Genomic DNA, 18,949 nt, shown 5'->3' with positions numbered 1-18,949 from the left:
CCAGCAGCAAACAGACAAAAATGGCTGCTGAACTACCGTATTCCTGCGCACAATCACTATCACTTTAATGCCAGGTCTGAACAGGGCTTTGGATTCTTCAGACCTTGTGGTAACAACAACCATGGGCTCCTCTAAGCAACTGACTGAGGATCCAAAATAAACAAGACAAGATCTGGAAGACCAAAAGAGTTTCAGGAGTTGCAGATTAAACTGCCCAGGCCTCGATATGACTGCAAAGGACCTGCAGGACGGTTTAGCTGAAGCAGGAGAGTCTGTTTGCTGCACGGGTTGTATTTACTTTTTTCCCTTCAAAATTAAACAACGTATCAAAGATGCACAAACACTGATTATGAGAACTTGTAGCAACCCAACCTTGCTCCAAGATAAAACATTACACTCTGTTGTTCATACAAACATGTTGTAACTTATAGTTAGTCAGATTTTGAAAACTAACTTTGTTCAGTTTACAGTATGTTACCTTCTTATTGAGGGCCATGCAATGAAGCTGTATAGGCACCCATTGTGTTACCACCTTTACTTATTCATTTGAGTGTCTATGACAGTCCCCAAAACCATATTGTTAATAGTTTTGAAATTTGGCACACTGATTGGGGAAACTGTCATGTCTGTGTCTCAGGCTCTCTAGCGCCACCAACAGGTCAAAGCTGGAAGTATGTTAATGCATGTAACTTATGACCAAGTTTCAAAAATGAGGTACCATTTGATTCCTTGGATAAGCCAAGTTCAATGGATCCTATGACGTCAATTTCTGCCATATTCTACTTAATGTACAAGTGTTTTTTTAATTCTCCTCGGACAACCATTACTAAAATTGGCACATATCATCAGACTGTGATCAGAAATTGGCGGCAAAGGTGCCAAACAAGAAATCAAGTCATATCTCAGCCATTCTTAAATCAACTGACATGAAACGTGCTCACAAACATGTGTGCATTGCAACTCTGACCTGCTGGGCTGCTTGGCCCCCACATCACCGCTTGCAGCTACATTTTCTGTAGTTGTATTGTCTCTGATTTTCACTGACTTTTCACCAATCTGTCACCAATCTGTCGTCCAACGAAAGACACACTAGCAGTAGTGCTAGCATGGTTTTCCCCATCAGTCCTGTCGTTCGATTTGCAGCAGTAAATAATCTCTCAAGTGTCAAGCCATGTTACCTGCCATGTGAACGCTAACAATACTGATATCTTTCGTACTGTGTTTTTCTCTTTAAACAGAGATCAGTGTGGAATTTGAGAACACATCCAACAAGATTTTACAAAGGCAGTCACACCAAGGTGAGCTTAAACCATCAGACAAGCAAGCATAGCTCTTTTATAATCCTCAAACATTGGTTTTCTTTCCAACTGCTGAATTCTTCTGAGATATGATGATATTGGAGCATGTGTGGAAAGTTTAATCAAAGTGAAGTTTGCTATGGATTAATTAACATTTAGCGTTTTTCTTAACACTCAAAAAAACTTGACTAGGTTTCTAACATTTCTTAAATACTAATTTTCCATTTATTTATTTGATTTCCTTTTTGTAAATTTCAGTTCCAAATGTAGAAGCCCCAATTTATTCACCATTTTGTTGCTAATCAAAATGTATTGAGTCCTGAAATACTGGAAACACCCACCATGTGCATGTGAGCCTAGCTAAGATAAGCTAACTATCTCCTGACTGTACCTTTATATTTACAGTGCGGATGTGTTGGTAGTATCAAGCTTCTCATCAGTTTGCAAGAAAGCAAATAAGTATATTATTTATATTATATTAAGAGTTTTAAATCATTCCTTTAATAGGATGTAAAGTTGAAAAAACCCAAACCTGCCCTGATCTTGCTGGTGCTTCACACAACCCAAAGGGTAATTTATAGTTAACACCTGATGTCAGTAGGTCAATCACAAGGAAATGGGCCATTCTACAAAAACAGTTTTATTGATTTATTAACAACTGTACATTTCTTTTCAGTGCTGACAGCATTTGCTACATACTTTGGTGTGATTCAGAGGGACTAGCACATTTCACCCCTTTTGTTTTCTTGTGGGAAATGCTGACAGGATCAGGAGCACAGTGTAGAAACCAGAATTATTCACTGTCGTCTTAACGTCAACATTGGAGACACTTGATTCATGAATTTATGTATTTTTGTTGTATTCACATTTAAGTGCCATTCCCTCCTACACCATGAGCATTTACAGACTCTGACTAGAACATTTTCTAGAAAGACAGACTGATCTGTGGATTTAACCAGGTCAAATGTCTCTCCATCTACCGACCACGGTCAACCAAACATATTCCAGGAATATTGATAAGACCAAGGGCACAAGAATTCCAATAGTGCAGACTGTTTGAGTTTAGTCTGTAGCCAAGAAATCAATGGTACAATTCAACATCCATATTACGTCATGTTAGCAAAAAGCACATTGTCATTCAGTTTGTGCCTGCTGCAGTGCTTCTGCCGCCAACTGAGGTCCAAGGGTTAGGCTAAATATTAAACGCTCCCCATCTCCAATCTAACAAGGTAAAACAAACAGAGAAAGATAGCACAGACAGAGCAGTACACTTTAAAAAGGTTTTTTCATATATATGTATATATATGAATTAAATTTACATCCATCTCTTTTCCTGAATCATAGTGTCCCACTCGGTCCCACAGTGGTCCAAACCAGCCGAGGCTCTGCCTGAGTCGGGGGCCTTCATGTTCAAGATTAGACCCCGTTTTCACCATCCAGTAAGAGCACTGTGACAAAAGGCCATTTTAAAATCTCCAGAAAATGTCCTGGTTTACAAGTTTCATGCTCCTCCATTTGAAAAGGTCAGCCTGGAGAATGTGCTTTAAGAAAATCAAAGAGTAACATTGTTAAAAAGTTCTAATCTATGTTCTGCTCTCCCACTCAGATATCATGGCATAAGAGAGAGTGGGCCAAAAAAATCATCACAAGTACACCCAGGACATGAAAATATATATATTTTTATAATATATATAAAATGTCTTTTATTTAATCCGATATTTACACTTTTCACAAGATGTCTGGGGAACAAGGTTCTTAGAAATGAAGCGCTGCTTCACCGGGTTACACCCAAATATTCTCAGAAGAGGAAAAACAGAAAAAAAATAAAAATCAGAAGATACAAAAAAAAATGTGCAACCCAAAAATAAACCCTCCAAAACCAAAGGACAAAAAAAATATAACTTCTTTCCAGCATAAGCATCCTTAGGCCAACAGATCCATCGATTTCCACTAGTTAAGTTCCTTAGTTCGTCTCAGCCTGTTGTATTCCACAGATGAATGGTCAGGGAGAAAAAGTAAAAGTCATCTCAGTAGAAGTGCTGAAGCAGAGCAGCAGCCTGCTCTCTTTAGTAGATGACCTCATAGACGGTGGCTTTCTTGTCACCGGATCCTGTCACAATGTATTTGTCATCTGCTGAGATGTCACAGCTCAGGACGGAGGACGACTCCTTGGACTGTGAAAGTTTAAAAAAAAAAAAAAAGGGTCATTAAATTGCCCTCATATGTTGTAGGTTACTAATATTTCATAAATATAGCTTAGTTCTCAAACTAGGAAGTACAGGTTTTCATGTCTTCGTAGCTATTACATAGTTAGTTCGACTTTATCCTCTCATTAGTCTTATGAAGCATGTTCAAGAAATAACTGTTGAATTAGCTTGAACTCTTAGCACATACGCTTAGTTCCACTCAGACGCAGTTAGCAGCGGTACATCTGTTGTCTGTAATCTAGACCATGCTAGATTTGCTCATATAGCAAACACAAATCAGAAACATACTTAAAATAAAAGTCTTGACTGATTATATACTACAAGTAAAAACTATTGATTTGTACGTCAAAAATCTGAAGCTGCACTGCAGGCTCCAGCAGATTGATTTAAGGTACTTCACTGTCAATAACCCAGTGTAGTGGCTGTATGTCAACTAGTGACAGCAAGAGCTCTGAAATAGCAAGCAGCTTTCTTTCCATTTACTTTACATTTGAAAATAGGGCTGCAAATAACAGTTATTTTCATTATCGATTAATTCACTTTTAATTAGTTAATGAGTCGTTGGTGAAAAAATCCCATCGCATCATCTCAGAGATCACACTGACATCCTCAAATATCCTATTCTGTCCAAAACAGAGAACAGCAACAAATCCTCTCATTTTAGAGGCTTGAATTAGAGGCTGCTTGAAAAAAAAAAAAAAAAAAAATCACCAGCTGATTAAAAGATTATCTAACTAATTGCTGATCAATTGATTAATCAAGAATTCAATTTGTTTCATCCTAGTTGAGAATATACAATTACCAAAATACCAAACATGTATTCCCAGACATTGACAGCTAATGTCAATGATATCATGATTCCATGTTGGACAATACTGAAAACCTAGTAAAAGTAAAATAGAGCTAAGATCTGTTTGTCACACATAGGGACAGTGTTGTATTAGCACTGCAAAATTTCTATATGGTAAAACAGATGGTATTTCCCTCCCCACACCACGGACGGTAATATTCCTTTATACCCTCGAGTTTAATTGTGTATCCGTGTTTATCCTAGTTACCTGGAATATGCTGGCACCATAAGGAGTTCTCCATGCATTCAGCAGATTGTCCTTCCCTGTGCTCACAAACCATTTACCTGCAAACAGAGAAACAGACATCTTGAGAACATAATCTGAAGGTATATGTACTCAACACACACAGTCATGTTTGTCCTCACAAACCTGCTCACCAGTGTCTTTCTAAGCTTAGAGTAGAGATTTACAGTATACTTCCAACAGCTAACGTGACTCTGTAGTTGCCTTATCAATGACCATAAAAACCTAATAGGGGAAATGCCATTTTATAAACAATCATAAAAAGCACATAATGAAGGAGACTCACATTTCCACTCTGATAATTATTTAAATCACTCTTTGATCAATTACCCAACTCACTAGTTGGGTAATGATTCAATTAGTGACAGCAAGAGCTCTGAAATTGCAAGCATCATTTGAATTAACCAGTTCTGTAGTGGCAAAGATAGGAGACAGTGCTGTGGGGAGTTTGTGAGGGACAATTCTGGAAATATGTCAGTGGGGTGACTGTAAAACTTAATTTGTCAGAGCCCTAAACCTGAAACCAGCTGGTATGCCCAAGGCAGAATGATCTAAACTGAACAAGCAATGACAAATTTCTCTAATAGGCATGTTTGTAAAATAACAGCCTCCCTTTTCATGCATACAGCTTCAAGCCTTTATTATGTGCAATTTAGACCGTTGAGATTACTACTATATACTAGTGCAAAAATTAGAAACACAGGTTCTTATTCACACACCACTCTGCAAGTGACTAATGAGTCACTGTATGTTTGAATTCTTGAATTCCTGCTGCTGCCCTGACACCTGATCAGGTGTCAGGGCAGCAGCAGGAATATTAGGTCATGACTCCACCACAACCCCACCCAGCTCTAAAACTTTCACATTTATACATGGAACTGTTCAATTATATTTTCTCGAAGTTTTCTTGCTCTACATTGTGGCCTAAATGTTGTTTCAAAGCCTTCTCAGCACTGTCAGGTTTGTAATTATGGTGGAGAACAGGAACTCATTTAATTTTTGCCCCCAATATACCAACACATGTAAAATGGGTGTAACTGTGTGTAAATGTAAATTTTTCCTATATCCGTGGAGGGACGTGTCCTCAATAGCAGCTATTACTCTGCTCAGTCATCTAATTACTGTCATAGCAAAATGTGGAAACAACACTCTCACTGTGAAAACCACAGTTGTTAAGTGTTGCATGTGGCAAAGACAAAATCATTGTGTGATCAAAAGTCATTAAAAATATTTCTCTAAAAACCATGGATATCAATGGCAGCCTGGCCAGAAATCACCCGGAGTTGCTCTGGACCAAACTACCCAACAGCGGCAACTTTAAGCCTTACTGCTTACAAATCAAAAACTTATCCACCAAAGATTATTCCCCATAGAGCTATGTTTATGTGCCTCTTCGATGTTACTCACCACAGTAGGCAAATTTGAGTGAGAGGACACAGCTTTCGTGCAGGTGCAGCTGGTACTTGTCAGGCTTGGTGTGGTGAAGCACCTCCACATTGCTGCTCTCCATGCCGACAGCCAGCCATTCTCCAGTGGGACAGTAGCCCAGTGAAAAGATCTGTAACAAGAAAAACAGTTACAAAGCCTGTTTTGCAACCTGTTTTGTGTGATGTGGTTGCTACATCTAGAGTGAATGTGAAAGATGTATTAGTTGACTTTGTTTTGGAGGAAAGGAAGGGCACATTTGTTTAATATGAGTTTCTCTCTACCTGTGAGGTAAAGTCATGTTGCTGGAGCTGCCGTCCCTCCCTCAAATCCCAGGAGCGAACAGTGTTGTCAAGCCCTCCAGTCCACAGTTTGGTCCCATCGTGGGAGATATCGATACAGCTGGCTCCATCTGTGTGGCCCTGGAACTGCCTAGAACAATACAAGACCAAACAGCACGTCAGGAACAGAGCAGAAAGGTTTCCCAACTCTAACAATGAGGGTGTCTTATGTTGGTGGCCAAATATTTTATTCCTCAACCAGAGTGAACTGTGAATTAAAGAATTCTTGTGGCACGCATCCAAAGTGCTAAAAGTTTGCTACTTCGATAAAAATACATCCCCTGAGCTAAAGTACTGACCTTACGAGGGTCTGGTTGTGGAGGTCCCACACAGCGATGTTTCCATCAGAGCAGCAGGAGAAGCAGACCTTGGCGTCGGGGCTGATGGCCAATGCGTAGCAGGCTGGAGCAGAGGAAGTGAGCTCGGCCTTTATGCGGGGTGTCTGTGAGGCCAGGTCCCAGATGGTCAGTGTGCTGGCCTCTCCACCCACTATTAGGGTGCGGCCATCAGGCAACAGCTTGCAAGAGCGGATGTAATTGTCTCTGTTCTGGAGCACAAATAAAAGGGAAGCATCTTAATGACGTGCTTTTTCTGTCATTTTTTTCGACATGAACATGAAACGTGAAATAACAACACAAACAAACTTAGTCACAATTCTGTAAAGTAACAGAGATTAATGTGTTACTTCCATGTATCCACATCAAGACCATCTACGGTAAACTCAAGAGAAGCTTTACTTTGACAAGTGACGTTTTTTGACTGCAGCTGACTCTTTCATGTTCTAGTAAAGATATGGGTGTCAGCTTTAACAAGAGTTGCAGGGAGCGAGACTGGGGCTGCCGTTGTTGGCCAGGCTCTAAGAGAGCAGGAAGACAGATCAATAGGACCGTGAAAGCTCTTGGTCGAATTAAAACAGCAACCTGATGGCTTTATGAGACCCAATTGCACTCTGGACGCACCTTAAGGGTGTTGGAGGCCATATGAGTTGAGCAGCATGAAGCCGCAGTATCAAAATGAGAAATAGGAGGCAGTTGGGAGGAAGTAATGAGCTGGGTAATGGCAGACAGGGTTGGCCAATCAGAGTATCATTACTCAGCAGGCTTTTTTTTTTTCCCACTAAGGATTATTTCGGCACAGCAGTGAGACACTTTGCTGAATTATTCACATCTCTCTCTGTTGGGATCTGGGGAAAACTACGTGGGGATGTGGAGTCAGGCTACATTTGATGCTCAAGAAAACTTGATCACAGTGACCTCATAGTACATTACGTCTATTCCGGTTGGAAGCCTTGTTACAAATTTGAAATGTCTACAATAATAATACAACACTTGAAAAAACACATTTCACATTTTCTCTTGCTATGAGAAAATGAACAAACAATAGTTACCAGACAGTCGAGTTGGGACACTGGGCTCTTGCTGCCTGGTTGGCTGATGTCCCAGATCTTGACACAGCCCTTGCCACCGGTGTAGACGTGCCGCGTGGGGTTGCTGATGGTGACAGCGCACACCACCTCTCCGTGGCTCAGTGTGTTGATCTGACGTGCATGGCGTGGGATGCCTGGGCCTACCAGCGCATCTGGAGGGAAGGGCACGGGCTGCATCTGACCATCTGCACTCACATGAAAAGAATAGGCTCTGCAGAGGACAGAGGAGCGGAGAGATGGTCAGTTTGAGCTAAGAAGTGTACATCATCTCTGAATAAAAACTAGTTGAACACAATGCAAATAATATTCAGATACTCACGGTTTTCCTCCAGAAATAGAAGTGAGGCTGGCTGGCAGGCCTGGAGCTCTCATGTGAGGATGAGGGTCAAACCCCGCCTACACAAGTAAAAAGAGGGAAGCGTTAAACAGCAGATAACCTGCAAAGATAAATTAGACTAAGCTAATATTCAAATTGAAAACTATGCTCCACTTAAGCTGCTAACACCCTGAGGAACCATTGTTTCTAGGCAAATCCCTTCAAAAAGGTGCAAATTCAGCTTCATTGCATACAGGCAAGCTTTGCACAAGGCTACAACATCCCACTTGCTAATGCTAATGAAAGCCTGGGAGATTTTCAAACATGGAGATGCATTTTCGGGGTGAGCCTTTTTTTTTTAAAGCCTTTAGAATGCTAACTAACTAACATCAAAGTAAAGGAGCTCGGCTGTCTTTGTACTCTCTCATTATGTACACACAACAAGCTGCAGCCAGCCAAGCAGAAATATTCACAATGAGTTATGGAAATACAGGATGACTGCTCAAGTTTCTCAAAGTCATTCTGCAAACACTTTCTAACCTGAAGCCGTGGTGGATAATTCATACAGATTCTGGCGAGGGCTTGTTATGTCAAACTGATGAAGGTGGAATATATGAATGAATATATGTGAAGATGTGTATTTTGATTCATAAATTTTACATAGAAGCTGGAATAGTTACAATTGGTGAGCGTCCATAGGCGGCAGCAGCTGCAGCACTCATCTGTGGTGAAATGAGACCCGGATAGACGCCTGGGCTGGTTAAGGATCCATTCATCTCATGATGACCCATCATAGCAAATGGGGTGGCATAGGAACCCGCAATGGACAGTGGTGTACGAAGGGCAGGAGCAGCTAGAGAAGACAAAAGACTCTTAATTGTTTTATGGAAACTGTGCAGAATGGAGAGACAATAATTTAGTTTTTGAAATACTAAACTATGGTTCATTAAAATGACTATACAGTCGCAACGAATGATTATTTCCATTTTATCCAAACCCATTAAACCTGAGGCAACTCCATATGCTGTCCTGTCATCAAAAACTCCAGAACAGACACAAATGGACCTTGTGTTGAGATATTTTTGTCAACAATTGTTTGCAAGGTGACAAAGATTATTTTACATAATAAATTTTCTTGATTAATTCATCTGGTCTACAAAATAGTGAGAAATGCTCATTACGATTTCTTTGCTGTTTTTCTTATGAGATTACAAATTCTTGAACTGGTAAGGTAGGTCAAGAGTGGTTCATTCAATTCAATTCATTTTGCCTGAAAATAACTAACAATTGATTGATTATCAGATTATTCAATCAGTCAGTCAGTAAATTTGTGTGGTGGCAAGGTACATTAAATTTGTTTGTACCTAATGCCTCCATGCCGGGTGGTTTGCCCATCGTTAGAGGTCGTAGTCCTGGAGTGGTGCTGGTTCCTGGTGTCGGTGCCTCATTCCTTGGTGTAGGTGTGTTGGACTTCAGGCTCGGTGTAGAGGACTTGTCATTCTAAAACAGAGAAACTTTTGACCTTTGTGTGCAACCTTGTTTTGTATCCTCTTACTGAAACTTCCTCTCACTCTCAGAAACACACACACACAAAAATGAAATGGTGTCCATGCCAGAGTAAGAAAATCTCCCAGTGAGTCAAAAATACCCCCATTGGCAGGGAAATCCAGAGTGACAATCTGAGTGGACGGCTCAAGGTAATCCAATCTAATACTGACACTTCATTACAGCCAGCGTGTGTGTGTGTGCGTGTGTGTATCTGGCAGGGATAGGGGCATAAACCTTTGCTTAGAAGTCACGCTTGTTAAGAGTGGCTAGACAAGCAAGATGGTGGCCCAAACACTTCTCTCATAATTAATCCATCTCCTTCTTCCCTTTGCAGATCAAGCTAGGAGTGGGGGTTTAGCCTGGTGACACACACTAATGAAGGACGGAGCAAAGCTTGGTGTCATGGGAGGTGAAGGGTGGTGATGTGGACTATAAATCTGTCCTAATCCTTGGTGAAATGGTTTATGTAAAACTGATGAAGAAGGACTGTTTTAGCCTGGTTAGTGAGAGCTTCAGTATTAGAGAAAACGGGGACTGGAGGGGAGAAGATGAGATGAAGCAAGAAAAGCAGACAGCAGTTCCCTCGCTGCTGTGTCTCTGAGTTATTTACAGCCTCAGGGTGAGGAAGAAATGACCATTTATTGGGTAAGCCATAAAGGAGATTGAGAGGAGTGAGCCACAGGGCTTGATTTCCTGAGAGTGCATCCACCCTCTGCCCCTTCAAGCCCCTCATAGCAGCCAACTGCTAAGCCTCCTGCGTATTAGTCCTTCACACAGACACCCACTTCACTTGACAAATGCCCTTTAGTCTGTCAGTTCACCCTTCACCCCCTCCACTGTAACCTCCTTATTCCATCATCTCTCTAGTCTTTCAGTGTGTCCGTCACACTCACATGGGCGTGGTCCTTTGCTTTGGAGGACGGCGTGCTGCCTGAGGAGGCGACAGAGGCAGGGCTGTTGGGGGCAGCATCCTTCTTCAGGACTCGTGATTTATCCAGGCCATTTTCTGGAGGAGAGTGAGCGGGGCTGACTCGAGGGGTGGTTGCATCCTACAGAGTTAAACGAGACAGACAGAAAGAAAGACTGAGCAAACAGACCGGAGGAAAGCCACTGGCATGTACATGTAGGTCAAACAAACCGGGGCCTCATGTGCAAACACAGATAAATATACTCATGCGTGCTCATACTATACTCTCCCTCACACACATACACACACTTTTCATTCACCTGTCACTCCTTTTTCTCTTTGTATTCTTTGTCTTACTTTGTGCATGAGTGGCAAAAGAAATACAGAAAGTAAGCACACACTCATGGCACACACAACCAATATTGTGACAGACGTTTTTGGCAGCGTTGTGAAAAGCGTTGAGGCTTCTACCAACAAATAACAAAAGAGAGCTGTGTTTAGTTTCTTACAGTGTTAACACTGGAATGTGACTGAGCAGCTCGGTTGCAAAGCAGTCTTACCTCATTGGAAACATCCACCACCAAGTCGTCACTTTTGTCTCCGTCACTGTCCTGAAATGAAGGTGTGACAGGCTTAGTTTACTGGAAGTCCACTAAAATTACAGTGAGCATAAACATATACAGTCAAATTTTGTGACTACTAGATTAAAATGAAAGACCATCATATTTAGGTACTCTGTAATATGTTTGCTTTAAAAGCTCGTCAACTGTGGCATTTATTTATTTATTTATTTAAAATTTTGTACACAGATATAAACTGAGATGCTGAGACACATTCTACAATATTATCAGGAATTTACAGACCCATAAAATAAAGCATTATCAAAAAGGTGGTGGTCATATAATGAAATAACAAGAAATAAAGTAGCTGTTAATCAGTGTTAAAACAGAAGTAGAAACAAGCTCAGCACCCCATCAACAGCTAGAGTAGGAGAGCTACTCATGAAACCAATAAAGACAAACACTCACATATCTGCTGTCTTTGTCATCCACTTTGCGTTTCTTGGAGTCAAGACCGTAATCTGAAGAGCCACGGTGCTTCTCACTCGCTGCCCGTAAACTGTCTGATGGCGACACTGAGTTATTCTGCCAAGAACAACATGCAGACAGACCACACAATGAGTCTGCGATACATTTCACTCAGAAAACTGTCAAACCACAGAATAACCTGTACAAGCAGTATGCTTCAACTTCTGTCAACGCTACTGTGTTGCACTGTATACAGCTGCAGAAGTATTATGTGAGGAAACGAGCATGGCCAATCATGTAAATGTAATCTTGCTCCATTTTAACCAGTCATAATCTGATATGGAGTAACAAACTGTGTAAGACTCTTGCAAATAAATGCATTTCTCTGTTGCCTTAGGGTGCAACATTTAAGTGACAAAAAAGTAAGCACTGCCCTGCAAGGACATGCCCTTCAATCAAGTGAATGTTTTTGGGCTTAAATGCAGTAAATGACAAACCCTCATAAACCAGAAAAGCCAGGAACTGTCAAATGGTGCATTTAAGTCCAGGCATGGCTCTGGAGCCATGTCCTTTATCAGCGCAGTGACAATATTGACTGTAAAGCTAAATGTGCAATGCTCCCAGCCTGAACTGGACTGATTTGGGACAGAAGGGACAGAAGAGGGTTCTGGGACAGCTTAGCCCTGCTGCTGCCACCAAGGCAATGGAGCAAGTAGGAAACAGATGAGACAGCTGAACAACCCTCCCACCCCCACACCACACCACACCACCCCCACCCCCCATGTCTACCACTGGAAGACATAGGCATTAATTCACAGAGAGGTGATGTGTAGAGCAGACTGAGTAGAAGAGAAAGTGTGAGGTGGGAGCAGAGTGCATCACGGGATATTTGGTGTACAGATAAACACACAACCTGACATTTAATCCTCTTGTATACCCTGAGACTGACCTAGACAGACACGCTTGAAGCAACATTAACAATTCAAACCAAACACAGCTTGCATTCCTGACTGTACTTTCTCTGACAGTGACATGCAAGTACATGCAAATAAAAACAAAAGTGACCAGGATCTGTCACTGTACAACGCATGTTAATGACTGCCGGAGCGTCTGAGTGTGTGTGCACTGTAGCATGTCAGTGACAAAACAGCAGAAAATGACTGACGGCAAAGTTCATGAAAATCAACCAGAATAAAAAAAGGGGAAGGAAAGAAAGAGGCCATTGAGGGAACCTGGACAAGAGTGCAATGTGAAGACACAAAGAGGGTGTTGCCAGCAGAGAAAAGAGCCATGAAAGAAGCAGAGTGAGAAAATGAGAAAAAAAGAGGAAGAAAGACAAGAGAGCAAAACAGGAAAGGAACTTGGCAAGCAATGAGAGCGTAGCAGTGTGGCAATGAGTTCTCCCCACTAGTGAGAATGCCCGGACAGGCTGGCACCCTCTCACAAGCTGCAAACGGGATTTTTGTAGTCTGGGCAATAGTGTGGTGGGGTGGCACTGCCAAACAACCCGACAGGCAGGCAGGGAGGTGGGAGGAGGAGGGGTGAAGGCAAGCAAACCCTGAGGCCAGCCCACAGTGTTGGGCAGCTCAACAAATCCCTGCCTTCATCAGAAACAGAAAGATGTGGTGAAAGCGGGAGAAGGAAGATGTCTGACATCTTGGCTGCAATGACGGAAAGAGAAAGGAGAGCAGGAGAGAAGGTAACAGCTTGAAAACCGAGTGAAAGGGTGACATTAAAAAAGACCTCCTGAGCCGAGGAGAGTTCAGAGTGATGATTTTAAAAAAAACACTGTGGTTGGGCAGTTAATAGCGTGCACACACACACAATTATACCACCCCCTTTAGAAATTGCCCCTGCCTTGGCCACCACACAGAGTCAGACTTTTCCTGAAGGTTTCAGCCAACCCAGGAGCTTTCTGCCATTTCCACATCCCTCTTTCTAGGGTCAAAATATGGAAATTTGTTCAGCTACTATTGTGGAAAAGAAAGCAACAATAAGGATTTTAGTCTGGCATGGTGTGAAGAAAAATCTCACTGCATTACATCCTGTCTGTGTATATGAGCCTTTGACCTTTAAAGGATTGCTTAGACTCAATAACCCTGCACTTGCCTCACTCCTTGGTATCAGATGACCTGAGACAACAGGACAGGAAGACTCACTGCATGCGAGTGTGTGTCTGCGCTGGAAAGGACAGAGGGGGAGGGTGGTGGGAAGATAAGGTAAGGCAGAATTGCCAGCCGCTCGTCACCATTCAAAATGAGGGAGAGTTTGGGTTCCCTTCAGACATGAGTGGGCCCATTCAGGGTGGCCAGTCAATGGGAACTCAATCTGGCCGAGCAGATCCAACAGAGCGTTATGCTCAAGCTTACTGAGAGCTTAAAGCCAGTCCAATAAACAAGGAATTTAACATGAGAAGGAAGAGAGAGATAGGCACAGAGAGAGACGGAGTGGGAGAGAATGAGTGAGATAAGAAGAAGAGAGAGCAGCAAATAAAGGTGTATGCAAAATAAAAGGAGAAAGGTAGATAAAAGAAGATGAAAAGGAGTCAGGTATTGGACACATGCAACAGTAAATCCTTTAAAGTCGTGAGGGAAGAAAAGAAGGAGAGTCAAAGTCGCTTTTAATTGTGCTGAAATTAAAGGAGCTAGCTGACTACTAATCCTCGCCCAGTGATTGGAGTCATTTTCCACCTGGATTAGATGGCACTGGCTTATTTGGCCAGACTTCATTATTTGATTTCAGTCAGCTTATATCCCTGAGTCGAAAATGTGTATGTTCTTACACACAGAGCATGAATTTCTACTGAACAGTGGGCTTAAGTCTATGTAAAGTACACCTAATCACCAAACACAGTGAGCCAGGAACCGGCAAAGTCAAGAGACACACAGGAGATGGAGAGTCAACGTACCGTGCTCGACTCACGTTCTTTCAGAGGAATGGCCAGAGGCGAGTGAAAAGATGAGGGGCCAGGAGAGAGAAAAGCAAAATATAAATTAGTATGGGTGTCACCACAACTGAGTAACCTTTTATAAAAGGACATATCATTGGTAAAATATTATTTTATTGCTGCTTAATAAATCATATACTGATATATAAATCAGTTATAATCCATTATTTAGGACAGTCTCCGCTTTAGGTTGACAGTTGTGAAAAACTGGTGTTTATTCTCCCCCAGCAGAACATTTATTTTATGAGCTTTAATTAATCAGATAGACTCTCAAATACACTGTTTGACCTCTGACCTGCAGGGCAAGGGATGTGTTATATCTGGACCAAGCCCATTTTGTAATTATTTGATGATTTACTAGAAAAACCTTTTATCAATGACTTAAACTTTATAATTTATTACAGATAATTCACAAACGTCTTCTTTTTGTCTTTTTGTTAGAAAGTGAGAAACTTGAGACCATTTATTAATGACTAGTTAATTTCCCTTTATTATAATTGGTTATTAACATATTTAACTGGAGACTTGATGGCATATTAGAAAGTAAGAAACTTAAAGCTATGACTATTAAAAATTGACCAGCAGAGATATTCTTCACAACTTAGCAACCTAAAAGCTCATCCATTGATGGCTTATAACTCACTTATAAACTATTTATAATCATTAATAAAGCCATTCATTACAACTTAAAATCACAAAGCTACTGTATTTTTTTATGGATTAGACCAGCATTACCACCTTTGATTTAAGGCCAAGAAAAATTATGCTAAAAGTGATGTACAAATATTTCTTTACCCAGTAGTTACATACATAAACACTTAGATTTAAAAACATACAGGGACATGTTTCTATGATAAATGCATCCGGCTGGTAAAACCTGCTCTTGGCAGTTACACTCTCCCATCAGCACGAACATGCTGCAGGCGGTGTGTGCAGCAGGCTGTGCTCCTCACCTCGGTGCTCCAGGTCATGGTGGTTCTTCTCATCCTTTACAGGCAGGTGGGCCTGGCTGCCAAGAGCACCCAGAGCCAGCAGGCCGGAGCCAGCGCCTGTCACAGGGGGGATGCCAGGCGGCTGCAGGCCTGAGGGGTGTGGGGGCAGCTGGACTGGGGGGCCGTGGGCTGCGTGAGAGAGGTGCTGAGCCTGAAGCTGCTGCTGCTGTAAACAAATTCAGAGAGACAGGAGACAAGACAGAGGACAAATGGGTCGGCTGGGAAGTGAATCCATGAATGACCGCACTCTACTTGTGCATTAGAGCTGGCTTTGACAACATTTAGTTCAAGGCCAAACCATTTATGCATAATAGCAGACTGACAGTGACTGCCAACATGCTGATCCAGCTCATTCACTGTCAGAGGGAAAAACAGATTCTGTTCGTAGCTGTTGATATACAGCGTGGTTATCATCAGATTCACGGTGTTGAATAACTGAAACAGTAGCATAAACAGTAGAATACATTTGTTCTCTAAACATTTCTGTGTTACTACTTTATCTCACTTTCTCAGGGTCTTCAGCATTTGGCTGTGCATAATTAACACAAAACAGACGATGTATTGTGTCATGAGGCACCAATATGTCACATTTTAACAACCTGAAACCTTGCAGCTGATTTATCACATTAATTACATGCTAATAAAAGAACATTTTGTTAAATATGTAGTGTACTAAGACAGCAGGTGCAGAGTGGGGCTGCAACTCACAGTTACACTCATCTGTCAACTTTTGCTTTGATTAATCAGTTAATTGTTTAGTCTGTAAAATGCCAGAAAAGACTGAAAACTTCCCATCACTTCTCTCTAGGATCCAAAGTGATGTCTTCAAATAGCTGTTTTTTTTGTTTTGTTTTTTTACCAACAGTTGAAAACAAAAATGTATTTAATTTACAATCAAATAAACAAAGAAAAGCAGGAAATCATCACATTTGAAAATCTGGAACCATAGAATATTTCATGACATTTTGCTTAATGGGCGATTTGAATAAATGATTATTAAAACTGCTGCTGAGGGCGGCCCGATGGCGGAGTGGTTAGGGCGCGTACCACATGAGCGGATGCTCTCAGAAGGCGAGCGCCGGTTTGACTCCCGACCGGCCCGACTCCTCTCTTGCGTGTCATTCCCCCTCTCTCTCTGCCCCTTTCCTGTCACTCTCTACTGTCCTGTCAATAAAGGCAAGAAATGCCCCCCAAAAAAAAAACAAAAAAAAAACTGCTGCTCAGTAACTAATACTTAAAGCACTAATGCAAAGTTGACTGAACCCGAAGGTCTGCATATGAATGGGCAACAATATTGTGCCTCCGGGTGTATATCACAGATCTGATTCCTTCCTTATTACTGTTGTTTTACAAATTGCTTATTGTTTCTTATTTATGTCTTACACACGTTACTTTATGTGGCAAGTATTACTATCAACTGACTACAATCGGGTTGTACAACCTGATAGAGAGCAGTTTTCCCAAACCACTGTGCTTCAGTCACAGTTGGGACAGTTAAAAATCAATAGGTCTACACTTGAAAACCTCAAACCCTTTCAACACTTTGGAAAACCAAGCAAGCATGCCTGCTCTTCTAGCAAAATGCTGTTAAGCACAGATACAGTGGAGAACACACACACACACACACACACACACACACACACACACACACACACACACACACACCTCCCAAGAGGCCATGAATGTCTGTGTGAGAGAGGCAACCAGAGAGGAGTGAGTAGATAGACAGGAGTTAAATAACCACTCAGGCAAGAGGGAAGCAAGTGTTTTAAAACAAGGTTAAATAACACTTAGCACATCCGTCAACTGCCTCTCTAAAAAAGAAAAGAAAAAAAACATGATTGCTATTCTGCTCACTAGATAGAACTTCAATAACCTCATCCATACATTCATTACATAAAATGGAAAAAACAGACAAGGGTATATCTAGTGGCTTAAAGGTTTAGTTAGAAGCTGGCCATTATTCAGTCAGCTAATTATGTCGAGCTGGACCTGGAATCGCACAATGGATATAAGCAACTGAGAGCGGCATTGTTAATCGATATTGTACTGGTGTGCCCAGCAGCCTATTTGTTGTGAGAAAGGAAAAGCGAGCAAAAAGAGAGAAAGGGGCAGCCAGAACAAGAAAAGGGGGAGAGGCAGAATCAGAAAATAACAAGAGAATGAAAGAGAGAGCGAGCAAGGGATTGAGGCAGGGACGTCCCTATTGAGTGTGCCTAATGAGAAAAAGCGTGCAGGGATCATTATCAAGAAGCCTCATTAGCGAGCTATGGCTGAGGAGAGGAGCGAGGAGAGACGAGGGAAGGGAGTGGCTGGGGGTCTGGGGGTGGGGGGGCTGGGGGGGTTGAGAAAAAGAAGGAAAATTTCAGAAAATAAATTGCTTCCAATTCAATATTCATGGATAAAGAGCTGGCTTCCTTTCACACTTATCTTTTTTCATTATGTGTAAATGCCGCTGCAGCTCAGGCAACTTCCACAGGAAACAGGCAATTAAAGTTAACTAGGCGAAGCTGGCTCCCTGCAGAACAGTACTGTCAGGTGGAACAAGCATCAACAGCAGCAGCACAAACCAGCTGGCAGACTGGCTTAATAAGTCTGGCAATGATCACCACATTACCTCCTTATCCTGTGCTTTACAACAAATTTTCTTCAGTTGTCGTGACAAAGATTAGACTACACTGTATCCTAAAAACAGACCTGACTGATTTCAGGACTGGAATAGGACTGAGACACAAGAAACCTTTTAGAGGTTAGTTGAAGAAAGTGCTGTCAAAAGTGTGATGTCCGAATAATGCAGGCAAAGGAAAAGATGCCAAAAGTATCCAAATGCACCGAAGTCGTGCTTTCTCTCCAAAAGTATGTATTAGACTGCCAGTGAGCAAAACAGTTAAGAAAAACAGACTTGTTTTCCGTCTCGTGACTTCCCTGAACACTGACCATGAAGAGTGGGTAGACAGTATGAGGAGGCTGCTGCTGCTGGTTCAAAGGAGAGAGGAAGAGATTCAGCCAGAAATGATACAAGCACCACAATTAGGGCTGTAACTAATGGTTATTTAATCAGTTTTTGTTTTCATTTTACATATTTTTTGACTGATCAATTAATGCTATTGTCTATAAAAAAAAAGTCAAAAGTCTGAGATGATGTATTTATATTGCTTGTTTTGTTGAAGCGATAGAGATTTTTGGGGAAATATTTGCTTTAAAATAAATTACGACTTATAATACATGATCAGAATAGCTGCAGATTACTTTTCTGTCCTTCACTTAATCAACTGGTAATTCAAACTCTAATGAAATGGAACTGAAAAACAACACTAATGCTACGCTTGATTCATTAACTAGTGGCTCTAAACTCTCAGACTAAAAATATTGAATTAAAAAAAATGAAATGATCTGCTTTCTAAAACAAAACTCATGATA

General features: G+C 41.5%; 1 protein-coding gene across 5 annotated transcripts in view; it reads right to left on the bottom strand.

Annotated features, from left to right (window-relative positions):
* Nucleotides 1-1,920: 1,920 nt before the first annotated feature.
* tle3b (TLE family member 3, transcriptional corepressor b) overlaps nt 1,921-18,949 on the bottom strand; it is a 32,202-nt gene continuing 15,173 nt past the window's right edge. For 2 of the 5 annotated variants that reach the window (XM_071489160.1, XM_071489159.1), the window contains exons 8-21: nt 15,491-15,695; nt 14,499-14,515; nt 11,591-11,707; nt 11,123-11,173; nt 10,549-10,704; nt 9,472-9,607; nt 8,788-8,960; nt 8,111-8,187; nt 7,753-8,002; nt 6,665-6,912; nt 6,309-6,456; nt 6,007-6,157; nt 4,564-4,640; nt 1,921-3,472 (exon numbers count right to left, since the gene is read on the bottom strand). In XM_071489160.1, coding sequence (XP_071345261.1) covers nt 3,365-3,472; nt 4,564-4,640; nt 6,007-6,157; nt 6,309-6,456; nt 6,665-6,912; nt 7,753-8,002; nt 8,111-8,187; nt 8,788-8,960; nt 9,472-9,607; nt 10,549-10,704; nt 11,123-11,173; nt 11,591-11,707; nt 14,499-14,515; nt 15,491-15,695 — 1,914 coding nt within the window. In that variant the 3' untranslated portion in view covers nt 1,921-3,364. Of the gene's footprint in view, nt 3,473-4,563; nt 4,641-6,006; nt 6,158-6,308; nt 6,457-6,664; nt 6,913-7,752; nt 8,003-8,110; nt 8,188-8,787; nt 8,961-9,471; nt 9,608-10,548; nt 10,705-11,122; nt 11,174-11,590; nt 11,708-14,498; nt 14,559-15,490; nt 15,696-18,949 lie in introns of all 5 variants that reach the window. The other 3 variants (XM_071489163.1, XM_071489158.1, XM_071489161.1) reach the window with 3 other exon arrangements.

This window comes from Trachinotus anak, unplaced genomic scaffold, assembly GCF_046630095.1.
Source record: "Trachinotus anak isolate AG129_WGS33_773 ecotype Australia unplaced genomic scaffold, CSIRO_AGI_Tana_v1 ptg000011l, whole genome shotgun sequence".
Lineage (NCBI taxonomy): Eukaryota > Metazoa > Chordata > Actinopteri > Carangiformes > Carangidae > Trachinotus > Trachinotus anak.
The sequence above is the reverse complement of the archived record's forward strand: the minus strand, read 5'-3'. Positions and strand labels throughout refer to the sequence as shown.